The 17,603-nt window shown below is 45.1% G+C and overlaps 1 protein-coding gene across 1 annotated transcript; it reads right to left on the bottom strand.

Annotated features, from left to right (window-relative positions):
• Positions 1-1,948: 1,948 nt before the first annotated feature.
• Positions 1,949-9,125, bottom strand: LOC147979689 (uncharacterized). The gene is made up of 4 exons (XM_087515312.1): positions 8,907-9,125; positions 8,469-8,582; positions 6,225-6,756; positions 1,949-2,262 (listed from the first exon to the last, which is right to left on the bottom strand). Exons 1-4 carry the CDS (start codon positions 9,123-9,125, stop codon positions 2,144-2,146), a joined length of 984 nt encoding a protein of 327 aa, XP_087371438.1. The 3' UTR covers positions 1,949-2,143.
• Positions 9,126-17,603: the final 8,478 nt, after the last annotated feature.

Genomic DNA, 17,603 nt, shown 5'->3' on the forward strand with positions numbered 1-17,603 from the left:
GCTGAATGGAGAGAGGGGGTCTGGGGCTTTTTATAGGCGTGGCTAGGGCGTCAGGGAGCAGCAACGGATAAGCCTCATCCGAGCGAGGAAGACGGCCGGCGGGTTCGGGAGCACTGGCGCGATGTTTATCCCGTGTAGCTCGGGAGGTTGAAGACGACCTGGGGAGTGGGCCCCACTGGCAGCGGCGATGGGAGAGAGTGAGCGAGGGAAGAGGGACGAGCGGGCGAGCGACGCGAAGGCCTTCGGGCGGTGGAGTTGGGCTGTGGCCGAAAGCGCGGGTTCGACCCAGGTGGTGCGTGTGTGTGTTTTTTTTGTTAAAAGACAGAAAGAAAGAAAATACAACAGAGGGAAATAAGTAAAAAAAATTACATAGGCATATTATATATCAAAATGTTCTGAAAAATACCAAGAATAATATGAACTATTTTTCATGTTCAAATAAATTCCATAAGAATTCATAAAAGCCAAACAATGCTAGTTTTGCATTTAAAATCAATAAAAATAATTTTTAAATACCAAAATATTTTTAAATTTATTTTCTCCTAATTTTCCATTATAGGGAATCATTTTACCCTTATTTCCATTTATTTATTTTTAGTAGAAAAATAATTTGAATTAAAACTTAATAACTTCCAAGAGGATTTGAAATTTGGAATTTCAAATAACTTTAAAGTGACTTTCAAATTATTCCTTTGAAACTTCCAACTCTCTTTCTTCGCATTTGCAGAAGTCATTTTATCTTCCCTCATGAACTCATTGAGTAGCTTAAAGTTTCTAAATTTGACATATTCAAATCATTTTCAAACCCTTTTCATATCTTTAAATGGAAGAAGTTGTATTACCTTCACTCTAGGGTTTTGTGATGAAATGAATTTGAATTCAGAGAGATCAAAATGCAAGATGGAAAGTTTTGGGAAAGTCCTTTTATTCCCTCTCATACGTTTTTCAAAAGTTTTAATTTCACACAATCAATCACACAACAAACAAACAAACAATCATAATTAATTATTTAACATAACATTACAAAATTTAGAATTTTGGGATGTTACAAGGGCAGAGTTTTCCAAGGCAGTAAATGTATTTACATAGGACAGTTCTGAAGAAGACTTGTTGACTTCGCAACTTCTTTTGTTGCATCTGGCTTGAGAAATCATGGCAACTAATTACTAAGAGGAAGTCGCAATTTTTTATCTATTATGATAAAAAAACTAAACACTTGTCGCAACATGTGGTACCATGCATCAGCAAAATTACTTGTTTTTCTTAGGGGATAGCAGGTTGCTTTGGATGTTTTGACTCTACTAGTCAATGTGTACGTGCAATGCACGTTAATTTGGAAGTATATTAAGTGCATGCGGATATTAAGTAGGATATTATTTGCATGTTATTATGTGATTAGCACTATTTTTGGCATGAAATTAACTGCACACTAAACGTGTTGAGCACTCGACATTGAAGCAGTCTAGGTCGTTGATTGACATGATTTGATGGCTGAGGTTAATTGAATCTACCCCTTTGGGTCTTTTTATATTGGTATAGATATAGATATATATGAAATAGATGCATAATGGGGAAAATTTGTCCTCATTATACTGACCAGATACTGCCAGTGTTCATATTTTTATTTTGTCCGGAGTTAGCTAATGGATTTTATATTCCTTTAAAATGGTAAATACAGATAGAGACAACAATTTCGGTCTCGAAATCGTAAAGGAAAGTAAGTTGGAGATTTCATAATTTTGCTGAAAAACAAGAGGATAGCGTGTTCTTTTCTTTTGCTACGCTCCAATAAACCAGCTTACTTTGTTTTGGATTCTGGCAACAGGAGGTGAAATGAAACCGTGCCTATTCACTAGATTCCGTTTCTTAGAGGGTTCCTTCAGTAGATTATAATCTTGTATTAAGACTTGTTTTTTATTTATTTATTCGAAAAGGGGGTATGCCCCAACCTCTGCATCTGAATGATGCATACAACTAATATTATTAATAAGCAAAATATCCAACATAAGTCTCCAAGTCTCGACCAATAAAAGAAAAAGGCTCCACAAGAGCTGAACAGATAAAGGAAAAGCCACAACCGGCTGGCATAAAAAGATAAGAGCACTACATGCCTATCTTATTACATGACCGTCATCCAAACCGGTTAAAAATACCCCGTGCTATCATCTCCCATCGGGTAGACGCAGTAACCAAACGCTCCCTGGCCTCCGTCGAAGTGAGTAGCGACCACATGCGGATCAACGCGGTGGCTCTGAAGATAACCTGCAAAAAATGAATATTTGTTGTTCTGTTAAAAACCAAATCATTTATGCAATTCCAGACTGCCCACAGTAAAGCACACACTCCCACACGAATGTGTCTCGTTGTATCATAATTTATCCCATCAAGTCACGTCCCAAATAATGTATTGATGGAATTCGGTGGAGTAATGTTAAAAGCTATGTGGACCGACTGCCACAAAATTTTTGCCAAGGGACAATCCAGAAAGAGATGTTTGATGGATTCGTGTTGGTCACAGAAACTACATCTGGTAGATCATGTCCAATTGCGTTTTGCTAAATTATCCTTCATTAGAATAACTTGTTTATACACAAACCACATAAACACTTTGATTTTCAAAGGAACTTTAACTTTCCAAACATGTTTCGATCTAGGAATCACACTAGAGTTGATAACATCCAAATACATGGATTTAACCGAAAATTCGCCATTCTTAGTTAGTTTCCAGCACAACTGATTGGGCAGTTGAGACAGCTGAACATCCATTAATCTTCGGACAAGATGGAGCCAAGCTTCCCAACGGGTCCCCACTAGCGTCCTCCTAAACTGGATATTAAGCGGAATGGACTGCATCACTGTTGCAATGTAGGCATCTCTACGCTGAATAATGTTATACAAGGAAGGATATTGGAGTGCGAGGGGCGTCTCCCCTAGCCATGTATCCTCCCAAAACCTCGTAGCAGTACCGTTTCCAACTATGAATCTTGTCCTATTGAAAAAGAGTGATTTAACTCTCATCAGTCCTTTCCAAAAATGTGAATCAGTCGGCCCCACTGTCACCTGTGACAAGGTTCTGGAGTGAAGGTACTTGTTCCGCAAGATCTGAGCCCAAGTGGCCTCCATCTCGACAGAAATCTTAAACAACCACTTGCTAAGGGGACATCTGTTCTTCACTTCCATATTCTCAATACCTAGACCCCCTTGGTCTTTCGACCTACAGATGATATCCCATTTAGCAGGTTTGTATTTTTGCTTGACTTCATCACTCTGCCAAAAGAATCGTGATCGGTAAAAATCTAGCCTCTTCCGGACTCCCACTGGAACCTCGAAGAACGAGAGAAGAAACATGTGCATACTCGTGAGGACCGAATTAATAAGAATTAATCGTCCTTTGTATGACATCATCTTGCCTTTCCAGCAGCTCAATTTCTTCTCAAAACGATCCTCAATGCACTTCCATTCTCTGTTGGTTAGCTTACCATGGTGAATTGGTATACCTAAATACGTACAACGTAGATCCCCCAATTCACACCCGAACAATTGCTTGTACGCATCTTGTTCATCATTAGCTCTTCCAAAACAGAACAACTCGCTCTTGTGGAAGTTAATCTTTAACCCGGACAATTGTTCGAACAAGCATAACATGAGCTTCATGTTTCGAGCTTTTGCCAAGTCGCGCTCCATGAAAATGATAGTATCATCGGCATACTGTAGAATGGATACACCTCCATCTACTAAGTGCGGGACGAGGCCTCCTACCTAACCTGCATCCTTGGCCCTTCCTATAAGAATTGCCAACATATCAGCCACTATGTTGAAGAGAACAGGAGACATCGGATCCCCTTGCCTCAGTCCTTTGTGTGTTTGAAAATAGTGACATATGTCATCATTCACTTTAATTCCAACACTCCCTTTTTGCGTGAAGGAGTCTACCTGGTGTCTCCAGGCCTGATCAAAACCTTTCATACGCAAAGCCTGCTGAAGGAATGGCCTTTTGACCTTGTCGTATGCCTTTGAAAACTACTCCGTCTAGTTTTTTTGAGTGGATTTCATGGAGTGTTTCATGCAGAACGACAACCCCTTACAGGATGTTTCTGTCTGGCATGAAAGCAGTTTGGGACGGCTGCACAACAAAGTGTGCAATTTGCATAAGCCTATTAGTCCCGACCTTGGTAAATTTTTTGAAAATTACATTAAGAAGACAGATGGGCCTGAACTACTCAATACGAACGGCCTCTGTCTTCTTGGGGTGTAAAGTAATCGTTCCAAAATTAAGTTGAAACAACTGAAGCTGTCCAGAGAAAAGATCATGGAACATTGAAAGTAAATCCCCTTTGATGATATGCCAACATTTTTTATAAAACACCGCGGGGAAGCCATCCGGCCCGGGAGCCTTATTGTTGTTCATTTGTGAAATGGCCTCAGACACCTCTTTCTCCGTAAATGGGGCAGTCAAGACTTCATTCTCGTCCGACGCAAGTTGAGGTACATCCTCAACCTTGGACGCATCTAAGGACACATAGTTATCTTCCGGCGGCCCAAACAGCTGCTTATAGTAATTCGTGATATACACTTTCAGATTTTCTTGACCTACAATCGTCCCCTCTTCCTGCTCAAGCTGAAAATATCCTTTTCTTGCGGTGCTTGCCATTGGCAATCACGTGAAAGAACTAAGTGTTATCATCCCTTTGGATGATCTTGCGAACCTTAGCTCGCAATGCCCGCTTCAATTCCTCCTCCCGAAGGAGATCTTTCAGTCTCAATTCCGCCTCTACCTTAGTTTTCAGCTCTCTGGTATCTAAAATAGTGGATTTGGCTTTTAAGTCTAGGGACTGAATAAGTAAAAGGAGTCTTTCCTTCTCAGCCTTATAAATCCCATGCTTATGTTTAGCCCATCCACGAAGGAATCTTCGCAGATGCCTAATCTTATTCTGCCATCTCTCGATAGGAGTCCTTCCTCCTGAATCTTTAGCCCATTCTCTAGCAATCAACTCAAAGAACCCTTCTCTATCAAACCACGAGAGCTCAAAAGAAAAAAATGTTCTTATTCCCCACATGAGATGGATCGCCAGAATCAACCAGCAACGGAGTGTGATCCGAAATTGCGCGCGATAACGCCTGGACAGTTATGAGAGGGAACTTTTGTTCCCATTCGACACTAGCGAGAACATGGTTCAGCTTCTCAAAAGTCGGGTTAGGTAGCGAATTAGCCCAAGTGAATTTCCTACCAGAAAGTTCTATCTCTCTAAGACCCAAGCTTTCGATTATGGTATTGAACATAAACGACCACCTGCCGTCAAAATTATCATTATTCTTCTCCTCCCTCCTTCGAATAATGTTAAAATCACCCCCAACTAGGATTGGGAGTTGCTCGCTACCACAAATATGAACCAGATCAGCCAGAAAATCTGGTTTGAGTTCTGGATGCAGCCCCATATACCGCCACTAAAGCCCAATTAAACCCATCGGCTTTAGATTTGACCCGAAATTTTACCGCAAAATCTCCCATGATCACACCCCGCACTTCCAACGAGTCACACCTAACCCCGAGTAGGACCCCGTCTGATCTTCCTCTTGGAGGTAAGCAGTGCCAGTAAAAGTCGACACCCCCGGATAAAGTACTAAGGAATTGGGGGGGGGGGGTAAAATTATCCCTTCCAGTCTCGGACATGGCAATAAAATCCAACTGGTAGTCAATAGATGCTTCCGCTAGAACCTTCTTTTAGCCAAGTCCTTAAGACCTCTGCTATTTCAAAAAATTCCTCTCATATTTCATCATGAAAATTTTTAGAGGTACGGATCCTAGCACTTCTATGCACAGCCGAAACTGGATAAACCTTCCGTTTCCACTTCCGCTTAGGCTTATACGGATCCACCTGCCGGTCCTCACAACCGGGCTCTGGGGATTTAGCCTCTGGAACATCTACATGGCTCGAAGCCATAGGGGAATCGAGTCCCTCAGCCTCCTCTAACTCAAGGGCCAGATCCGCACAAAAACTATCAAGAGCCCTAACTCCCAACGCATCTATGTCGTGATCATTCATGGGTTTAACACCTGATATGTTACGAATCATCTCCAAAGCGTGCTCCGCTTCAAGATCGAGAATATCATTAACGGATTTATTGATTTCAGTACTATTACTACCTAGGGAGACCCCTAATTGATTTGCATTGTGGACAATCTCATCATTGGAAAAATGCAAAATCGAATTAGACATATTGACAGACATACCAGTAGAGGACCTCAATGTCACGAAGCTTGGCCGCCCGCAAAGCGCACCTTAGCTGCATGTCGTCCACATCCGGATGCTCCTGGAGACGGCTGCTTATCCGCCGCCCCTCAGAAACAGGATCTGGGATTCCGTCAAAAGCTATGACCTCCTCCCTCGTGGCCCTGTTAGGGGTAAGACCGCCTGCCCGACCCCCAACAAAACTCAACTGAACTGGATCAGCTGAAAGATCACCAAGAGTCCTTGAAGCCTCACGCAGCCTTGGCCAGTGTCCGGATCCCGGATACGCCACAGGATCCCCACCAACCACTGGCGCAACACCAGGACCCGTGAAAGCACCTGAGACGGGCGATGCCGCAAGAGAAGGTCGGCGCGGCGAAGCAGTGGGAGGCCCCTGGCAAACTTCTTCGTCGTCTCTTTTGGCAAAGCTTAATTCTAGCCGGTGGATGATTTGGATGTCAGGAGATGTGTCCACATATTGTCTGAGTGCAGCGTTTTGGCGCTCGGCTCCATGGAGCTGTTTTTTCTTTTTGAAACATTAAAAAATTCAATGACTAAATCAAACTGATTTTTTTCCACATTGACATATGGATGTATACTACTCCCTCCGTTTCGAATTACTTGTCGCAAGTATGAATGTATCTAGATGTATTTTAGTTCTAAATACATCCATTTCTGCGACGAGTAATTTAGAACGGAGGGAGTACACGTGTGTAAAATTTCATGCGAAAATACATTTGATTCACGAGCTACACAAAAAGTGAAAATCGTTGGTTTTATATATGCACTGTTCACTGTTTCAAACTCATCAATTTGTTTTTTGTGTAAATCGCCCGTCAACGTATTTTTTCATGAAAAATTGCATACACACAGTATACATCCGTGTGATACCGCGGATTCTTTTTCAGAATTTTCGAAGCATTAAAACATGGAGCCCATGGAGGCCTAGCACCACAAGGCATTTCTGCCAATTTTGTCAACTTTCAAGATTGAGACAGACTATATTTTATTATTCACACGTCCCTTTCACTGGGATATTATATTCATGGTTAGCTGGATGGAGGGTTTTCTGTGATTGAACTACTGACCGTAAATTAACAGGATCTATTGATAAAAAAAATGTTACATGTGTGTAAAATTTCATGCGAAAATACATTTGATTCGCGAGCTACACAAAAAGTGAAAATCGTTGGTTTTATATGTGCACTGTTCACTGTTTCAAACTCATCAATTTGTTTTTTGTGTAAATCGCCCATCAACGTATTTTTTCATGAAAAATTGCATACACACAGTATACATCCGTATGATACCGCGGATTCTTTTTCAGAATTTTCGAAGCATTAAAACATGGAGCCCATGGAGGCCTAGCACCACAAGGCATTTCTGCCAATTTTGTCAACTTTCAAGATTGAGACAGACTATATTTTATTATTCACACGTCCCCTTCACTTGGATATTATATTCATGGTTAGCTGGATGGAGGGTTCTCTATGATTGAACTACTGACCGTAAATTAACAGGATCTATTGATAAAAAAATGTTATATTAATGTGAGTCCACATACATTCTAGCATTTTATTTGTTTTATCTGGCTTAAGAAAGAAAGTTGTCGCTTACCCTGGCTTTGAACTTTGAGACATGTATTTGTTTGTCGTGTCAGATACATTGTGATCACCAACCGGTGGCTCTCTGCTTCCCTGCAGATAGCACCATAAAATCAAGTTCATTTTACCCAGACTGGTTTTCGGTGCAGAAAAAGTGGATATATTTATTTGGGAAGTTAGTTTAATAAATTTCAGCTATTTGTTCAAATCTTTGGATGCTTATAAGCAAACAGTGTTGTATCTTATACGGAGTATGTGACAGTGGGGGAGCTTGGAACAAAATCAACGAGTGGCCAACAATGATTGTTAGCTGACTTAAGCTGTAATTTTGATATTTAATTAGTAAAGAAGCTTGACATTTTTGTTGGAAAAGAAGGATAAACCCCCTGCCTCTGTATCTGGATGATGCATGCGGACAACTTATTAATTATTCACAGAGACCATACAAAATAATACATCAGCGAGTCTGAAGTCACCATCTAGGCAACACCTGTTGCTACTATCCCATTGATAAAGGTGTGCCGAATATCCGGATCTAATACCAAACGGCCATTGTACCAAACCCTAACATCTAAAGCTGTATGCCCCAGCCCAGCCACACACCGGGATTGGGTCCCATATCGGACCGACGCACTCTCGGAGGCTGCGCCGCCATCTTCCACCGGTCCATCTCCAGAGCATCAACGGACCCATCGACCTTGCCTGGCCTGCCGTCGACGCCACCATAACGCCGGACAACCCCATCATCCTGCACGAATCCGTCCACACGCCATGGAGATGAGGGCCGCCGTCGGCCTTGCGCTCGATGAGACACTGCTCTTCCGCTTGTCCCGTCCAACTAGAGCTTGCTCCAAAATGATGCCCTCAGGAGTGAGGAGGGACAACGGCATCAAAGGTACCATCATCGTCCGATCCGGTAGATCTAGATCTAGGGTTTCCCCCGGAGCATCACGAGTGGGGTGCCATGACCCGCAACAACGATGCCTCGAGAAGGGAACGACGTCATAGACGCAACCATCGTCCGCCATGACTGAAGTCGGCGTGATTTTCATCGAAAGCCGCGTCCCCCAACCTCGCAGCTGGCTAGAACCGAACGGAGCCTCGCCATGGAGATGAGGGCCGCCGTCGGCACGCCGGTAGGGAGCCCCCAGCCGCCCCTCACCGGTCCTCCTTGTGCCACCGGCCGTCCAAGGCTGTACCGAGACGGATCTAGACAGGACGCCAGATCCGCAGCCATCGGAGTCACCCATGTGCCCGCGGTCGCCACACCGCCGGTCATGTAGGTTCCCATCGCCAACGTGCAGCAGGGGCGTCGCCCTGACTGTCGCCCCCGGCCTCCCCGCGTGAGATGCCGCCTCCGCCTCACCGGATCTACCGCGGCAACCACCCGCCCTGGATCTGCGGAGCATGGCCCGCCGCCACCGTGGCCCTTGCCGGTGACAGCGGCGGCTGGGGATGGAGGAGCAGGGAGGGGTTGGCAGCGCGGGATCGGGGGCCCTGGCGCCGCCCGAGGGGAGGCGACGCGAGGAGGAGGGAGAGATGCGAGGGGAGGGGAAGGTTTCAATGTTGACTACCCCTACCATGGTTTAGTGATCGTCACTGTAGAAACTAAAGAGAAACATAAAGACTTTGTTTTAGCGATTCTGACTTTGCGCACTTCTTGAGCCTGCATATTTTTTAGCGATCATCACTGCATCTATCTTGACGATCGACTTTTTGACAACTCTACTAGAGCTGCTCTTATATTGCAGATGATCAAATCTGCTTTCTTGATAGTATACTTGATAGAAAACAATTATGTTAATTGGCCTAGTAGTGATTGTGCCATGTTACGTACTGGAGTAGAACACAGTATGGAAGGTATAGAGTGCAAGGGAAGAATTTTAGGAGTAGCACTAGTAGTAATACTAGGCAAGGCTTCTGTCAAAATTTTTTTACTAGGCAAGGCATTTGCAATCACCCACCGGCCGAAATCACTGAACCTTATTAGCAATCTTCGTTACAAATTAAACTCGACATGAAAATATTTTATAATATGACCCTTTTAGTAACACTACAGCCCGCAACGTTTCTGCCCAATTTAGAAACGCCGAGCTAGATTATGTTGCTGCTTCATATGAAAACGCCGAGGTAACTCGCGTTGGATCTCCACATAGCAACGCTAAGGGCTTTGGCGTTTCTGCCCTATACGTAAACGTCATTGGTTTTGGCGTTTCATACGTGGTAGTACTCCACAGCTCCATCGGCAGGAGCATGTATTGATTAGCACAGACCGACCGGCACCCTGCTGGATAAATAAAACTAGAGTAGATAGTAAAGCTGACGGCCGGAGGGAGGAGTATCTTATGCGCCCGGCCACAACTTTGTCGACTCACACAAGCAGATCCAGTTGATTCTGCTGCTATCATCCAAACGAACGCTACAAATCAAGTGCATGTCCCACCAGGAGGTGTCTTTCTGGTGCTATTAGTACATCATGCACCATACTGTTACGTGAGCTGGGTGTGGGTAAATGCTCGATCGGAGGTGTCTTTCTGGTGCTATTAACTGGTTGGCCGTGGTCGGTGCACCGAGCTGTTCTTACTGCTACGTGAGCTTGGTGTAGGTAAATGCTCCACGGGGGGCAAATGTGTCAGCTTACGTAGACCCATGCACATACCACGCCCATGCACACATACTTCTTCACTTAGGTAGACCCATGCACACACAACGCCCATGTTTCAGCTTACCATCTGATTTTTCTTAGGACTTGTCCTAGTTAGCAGCGTTGTTGCTCGAAATATCCTGAGTCTATCTAGGACATGTCCTAAGTGTCCTCCTGTCCATCAAAATTCCTGTTGCAATGCTTCAGCAATGCATTTAGGACATGTCATATGCTTAGTACGTGATGGCCATTATCCACTTTGATTTGTGACATTGCTGGAATATTTTATTATTTTCTTTGTAGGCTCAAGGGTATTTGTACGTATATTTATAACTTGAGCTACTAGATTATTTATTGTGATTGCGACGTGGCTGGAATATTTTATCCATATAAATCAAAAAGTGCTTAGGTGAATAGGCCACACATGAAACGCCACTGCCAATGGCGTTTTCATATAGGAAAGAAACGCCAAAGCCCCTGGCGTTTTCATGTGAAGAAACAAACGCGAGCTTGCTCGGCGTTTTCATGTGGAGCAGCAACGCGACCTAGCTCGACGTTTCTATGTGCTCAGAAACGCCACGGACCGTCGTGTTGCTAAAAGGGTCAGATCGTGAAATATTTTTCGTATCAAGTTCAATTTATGACAAAGATTGCTGATAAGGTCATAATAGTGATTTCGGCCTCACTCCCCGGGGTACTGGGCTACTGGGGTCCATGAAAGCTCGTCCACTTCTGATATTTTCAAAGGATGGTACCATCTCTTCTACTACTGCCTTGTTTCTGTTTCCTGCTCATTTCGTCCACTAGCTCGTTGTGAGTTGCTTTCATATATCTCTATTCGTTGCCCTGTCTTGTCTGCCTTCAAGTGGAGGAATTCGGCAACCAATCCCATTCCCATCCATGAAGGGGACATGCTTATGGAACGTACGGTGGTGTACGCATGATACCTGAATCTCTGACTAGTTACTGGATGAATCTCTGATATACTATTCAAACTAAATGCAACTGAATCCTTGCGCAGTTATCCTACTGCCACTTGATGCATCAACATTCAAACTTAATGCTGTTATCTAATCATGAACCATCTACGGAGGCTAGAGTGATTGGATACGTTACGCTTCTGCTATAATTATTAATGGAGTGAAAGACCTCGTCAATTGAAATGCTTTGTGATCTTCTTCAACCTCTCTCGTCTCCTGCCCTATACACTCATACAGTACCTCTTTAGGGCATCATCAAATCAGACTTTCAAACCGTCTGTAACTTTTCAGACCGTGTGTTTCAAACATGTGTCGGCGTTTTGGAAACGGGATCCCCAGACTTGCCTGCCTGCGGCCTGCAGCGCGGCTCTGTACGGCCCATCTTCACCAGCAAATATTCAAGACCCTCGCGTGGAGCCAGGCCTCGCAAGACGGACGACGCAAAACCTCCTCAGGGGTGGCATCGCCAGGCTAGCTCGCGAGGGGCGGAGAGATCAAGGCAAGGGACACCTCGCGAGGTTCCCGTGACGCAAGCCATGACGACTGGAACCAGACGGGCGTCAGCGCGCGCAGTGTCTTCGTTTCCTCTTTGGTGCTAAAGGGGCAAGCGCAGGCGAGGAGTCCCGAGGCATCAGACAAAGGTTCCCATATCGGTGCAACAAGACCAAGACCAGCAGGACGGCAAGACGGAGGTCACCGTGGAGCCCAAGACGGCGTCACCACCAGAGCCTTTGGCAGGCGAAGACCACTTTTGTCAGGATAGCTCGCACTAGTTGTCTCCCTTCGAATTTGGCCGTTGTGGGATCCCTTCCCGCTCAATACTTGGAAAGAGGACCAGGGCCATTATAAATAGGACTAGCCACCACCAAAAAAGGGAGAGGAGAAAAAGGGAGAGGAGAAAGAGGGAGATTCCGATCTTTGAACCACGCAAGCACACCAAGCACAAGAACACCTCTCCTCGCGAGGCTGTTCTTTCCTTGTACTGTTCATCCTCAGCCCAAGAGGCAATCCACCGCATCACACTGGAGTAGGGTATTACACCACAACGGTGGCCCGAACCAGTATAAATCTTGTGTCTCATGTTCTTTGGGTTCGTCGAGTTAGGCCGTGAGATTGTAGAGTGTGCGAGCTAGAGAGGGGAGAGATCTTCGTGCGCACCCCAGTGTTCGAACCTTTTTTGCCGGAACCCGAAATCCGACAACGTGTTTAGCCATCCAACAGAAAATGTATCGGTCTGTCCAATGGTCCAAACACACTTTTTCCCGTAAACCCGAGACAAACTGGGAGGGGGCTTTGTGGGAGTCCGGACAACAGCTACGTAGGACCCCATCACCCCCGGCACCCAAAACCTCACAAAAATCACTCTCGAACCCCATGCCTCCATCCTTCAATTTTCTCTCCTTTCGTCATCATCTCTTGCCTTCGTCGCCGCTCCACCACCCATCCTCCCGGCCGCCCCGCCACACCCTTGCCAGAACTCTACAAGTCCTTAACCTCAAACGGTACACCCGGGCCCCACGGTGGTTCTCCTGCGCCGCCGTTCCACACCTCTCCTCTGACCACCGCACAGGAATTATCCGTTCCTACGATACTCACCATGCCCGGTGAAAGGATCGATATAATTGACTAGAGAGGGTGGGGGTGAATAGGCAACTAACAATTTTTAGCTTTTCTTTACCAAATTAAACTTTGTATCAAAGTAGGTTGTCTAGATATGCAACTAGGTGAGCAACCTATATAATGCAACAACAACAAGCACACAAGCAAGCAAGGGATACAACACAATAAAGCTTACACAAGTGACGGTGAGAGATAACCAAGAGTGGAGCCGGTGGAGACGAGGGTGTGTTACCGAAGTTCCTTCCCTTTGAGAGGAAGTACGTCTCCGTTGGAGCGGTGTGGAGGCACAATGCTCCCCAAGAAGCCACTAGGGCCACCGTATTCTCCTCACGCCATCACACAATGCGAGATGCCGTGATTCCACTATTGGTGCCCTTGGAGGCGGCGACCGAACCTTTAGAAACAAGGTTGGGGCAATCTCCACAACTTAATTGGAGGCTCTCAACGGCACCATGAAGCTTCACCACAATGGAATATAGCTCCGCGGTGACCTCAACCGTCTAGGGTGCTCAAACACCCAAGAGTAACAAGATCCGTAAGGGATTAGTGGGGGAATCAAATTTATCTTGGTGGAAGTGTAGATCGTGGTCTTCTCAACCAATCCCTAGAAAATCAATAAGTTTGATTGGCTAGGGAGAGAGATCGGGCGAAAATGGAGCTTTGAGCAACAATGGAGCTTTGAAGAGAAGAGGTCAACCATAGAAGGAGGAAGACCCCACTTTATATAGGGGATCAAGAATCCAACAGTTTTCTGCCCAGCCCGCAGCTAAGCGGTACTACCACTCCTATGAGCGGTACTACCGCTTAGGCGGTACAACTCCGCACATGCCTAAGACTACACAGAGTGTAGCTACGGTAGTGCCGCTGGAGCGATACTATCGCTGACCCGAGCGGTACTACCGCTTTGGGTCTTAGTCCTGGAGAGGCAGCGGTAGTACAGGGTGCCAGGGGTAGTAGTACCGTGCCAAGCGGTACAACCATCCTAGTGCCTTTCTACTACCGCTTGTGGCAAAGTAGGAACAGAACCTTGCACGTAAGAAAACCCCACAAGCGGTAGTGGGGACGGTAGTATGGGCTGTAGTACCGCCAAAGCGGTACTACCGCAGTAATACTGCTCTACTACTGTGAAATACAAATAGGCAACCGAAAGTTGCACGCTCATGGAAACCCTAAGTGGCACTACCACGGAAGTACCAGCGGTACTACCGTAGGCACAGGTGGTACTACCGCTGGCAAGATTCTGAAAACACTACTGGAAACAGAGGAAATGCTCCGGAGATGGAAGGAGGCTGTGGGTGCATATGAGGCTGTGTACGTGTCGATTCCACACATACCTTTCCAAAGCAGACCCCCTCTTAATAGTACGGCTTTCCTACGACTCAAATCCATCAAAAAAGAAAGTAGAAAAACTGCCGTCTTCGAAAGGCTCCGAGGGGCGTCGAATCGTCTAGTGCCTAGCCATGAGATATCTGAAATGCTCAATGCACACGATTAGTCCGCAAAAGCATTGTCATCAATCACCAGAACCACTTAGGGAGAAATATGCCCTTACAATCTCCCTCGTTTTGGTGGATTGATGACAATACGTGATTTGCACAAAGAGATATATAAAGAGCATAAGCAAACCCAAGAATCTATAAAATATAGACAGGCTCCCCCTAGATGTGTGCTTTCAATAGATGTGCTTTGGACTGCACAACACACATACTAGGATCAACACTCCCCCTATATTTTATAGACCGGGCAATCCTTGCAATGATATAAGGGACATTTAAGCAAGGAAATTAATAAGACAAAAGATCAAACATTCATGCACATAGAGACATAATAAGATTAACTAGGGTAGCATATGTCTTACACCATACGATAGAGTCTCACAACAAACCAAAGCAAATGAAGGAAAAAAGTTCACAAGTAGAAACACAAAAGCAACAAGAACCAAGCTTGTGACTCAACAACACCCTGTAGAAAGACAAATCCCCGGTCCTAAACCTCTCCCCCTTTGGCATAGACACTAGTAGAAAAAGGGGGCTTTGGTCCAGGCCGGGTAACCCCATTAGTCCCGGTTCAGTCCAGAACCGGGACCAATGGGTGCATTAGTCCCGGTTCGTGCGGCTAAGGCATTAGTCTCGGTTCACCTGGGCCCTTTAGTCCCGGTTCATGCCATGAACCGGGACTAAAGGGTGCGATGCCCATTAGTCCCGGTTGGTGGCACCCTTTAGTACCGGTTGGTGCCACCAACCGGGACTAATGGCCTTTGAGGCATTGGTACCGGTTCATGGCACGAACCGGTACTAAAGGTCCAATTTTCAAACTCCCCCCTCGTGGACCGCCTTTTCAGTTTTAGAAAAAACAAAAGAAAATGATGGAAATGTCAAAAAAATAAAATAAAGTAAGTTTCCCATGTGATATGTGGTCTAGTTGTTGGGAAAATTTACAAATATGAATTTCGACTTTATTTACAAAATCTCTCTGGAATTTGTAAAATGGGCATAACTTTTGCATAAGAACTCGGATTAAAAAGTTTTTTATATGAAAAATCATCTACTCGAAAAGTTACATCCGATGGAGACAGCCTATGGCCTGCTTGCAAATTTGTAGAATCCTCAAACTCCAAAAGGAAAAAAAAGTTATGCTCAAATTTCAGTTTTTTTAAATTTTCATTAAATCTGGTCAAACTATGGTCAAACTACTTATTCAAGAAGTATTAGTGTTACTAAATAATTATTCAAGAATATTAGTGTTATTAAATAATTATTTCAGTTTTTTTGAATTTTGGTCAAATCTGGTCAAACTATGGTTAAACTGTGGTCAAACAATGGTCAAACTACTTATTCAAGAAATATTAGTGTTACTAAATAATTATTGTTTTTTAGAACAATAGTTTCAAACTCAAACAGTAAAATGTGTGACTTCATGCTCAAGCTAAAATCCTGAGGGTTAATAGGATTAACATCTTACTATTGTCAGGAAAACAACGAGTGCAGACTTGGAAACGAGGGAGAATAGAACCTGGAAGTTAAGCGTGCTCAGGCTGGGGGAGTGGGAGGATGGGTGACCGTCCGGGAAGTTAGATGATTTGGAATGATGAGGGGTGATTAGAGATTAAATTGAGCAGTGATGAGAGGGGTGATTAGAGATTAGAGGTTAAAATAAATCAGAAATTTGAAAATAAAAAAATTAAAAAATAATAATCAGAAAATTACCTTTAGTACCGGTTGGTGTTACCAACCGGGACTCAAGGTGGACCTCCAAGCAGCGGCCACGTGGAGGGCCTTTAGTCCCGGTTCTGGTTTGCACCGGGACTAAAGGGTCAGGGCATTAGTACCGACCCTTTAGTCCCGGTTCAAGAACCGGGACTAAAGGCCCTTATGAACCGGGACTGCAGGCCCTTTTTCTACTAGTGAGAGACACCAAAAAGGGGTAGAGAGTGACCTAACGCAACTCCATATGGCACTAGTCTCCACCCATGGACTCATCAAACTCCTCCTCAGAATCAGACCCATCAGCAGACTCCTCCTCAGACCCATCGAACTCCTCCTTGATCTCCTGATCCTGAGCTGGAGCAGAAGTAGCAGCATTGGACTCATCCGAGTCCATCCAGTGAGAGTATGAAGAGATCCACTTGTCCTCCGGAGTGATACGGTCCTCAGAGCCATCCTGAACTGGGATCTCAAGCTTCCTCATGATCGCCTTCCTCTCCTGACGAGACTTCTTGGCATCCACATGTGCCAAGTACATCTTATGCTGAACATCGGTCTGAAGGAAAAAGAGCTTCTTCACCTTATGCTTGAGCTTGGCCGCCCAACCTGACTGTCCAGAAGAATGCTCTGTGCCGAGAGCAGGACCACCACCATCACCCTGATCCTCTCCAGAAGCTGAAGACACAACCGCCTTAGGACAAGTAGTAGAGGCCCAAAGCTCCTTCTGATGCAAGTTGAGAACGTCATGAGGAGTCAAGGGTCCATTCTCAAGTGGCACACCAGGGAAAGTGGAGCTCCAGGTAGTCTGAATCATCTTGAAGATGAAAGGAGCATAAATTGGGCAGTGATCTCCATAGATAGCACTCACTAGCTCCTTCCACATGACATGAGAGACATCCAAGACGGCATTCGTGCCCTTCTCAGAGTGGCACAACATGAGCATATCCACAAGATGGCCATGCACCATGTCCAAGTTGCCAATGCGAGAAAAGAGAGTGTGTCGAAAGATGCGATGCATAATGTCAAAGAATGGCTTGAGCTCTTTCTTGACGCCCTTCTCAGTCTTGGTGATAATTATATAAGGCTTCGGCTCATCCTTGTGAGTAGGCCCTTCCTCGTGGTGAGGATGAAGGCCAAGAGGCTTCCTCAGCCCCTCATGAGGATATCCAAGAAGTGCCATAAACGCACCCCAAGTGGTGCGCAACTGCCTGCCATTGGTCATCCAGATCAATGTGCGCTCTGAGTTTGTGCCATACCAGATGGTTGCAAAGAACTGAGCAACCAACTCTGCATCAAAGTCATAGTTGAAGGTCATGAGGGGC

This window comes from Triticum urartu, chromosome 3A (genome assembly GCF_056163025.1).
Source record: "Triticum urartu cultivar PI428250 chromosome 3A, HENAU_Tu73, whole genome shotgun sequence".
Taxonomy (NCBI): Eukaryota; Viridiplantae; Streptophyta; class Magnoliopsida; order Poales; family Poaceae; genus Triticum; species Triticum urartu.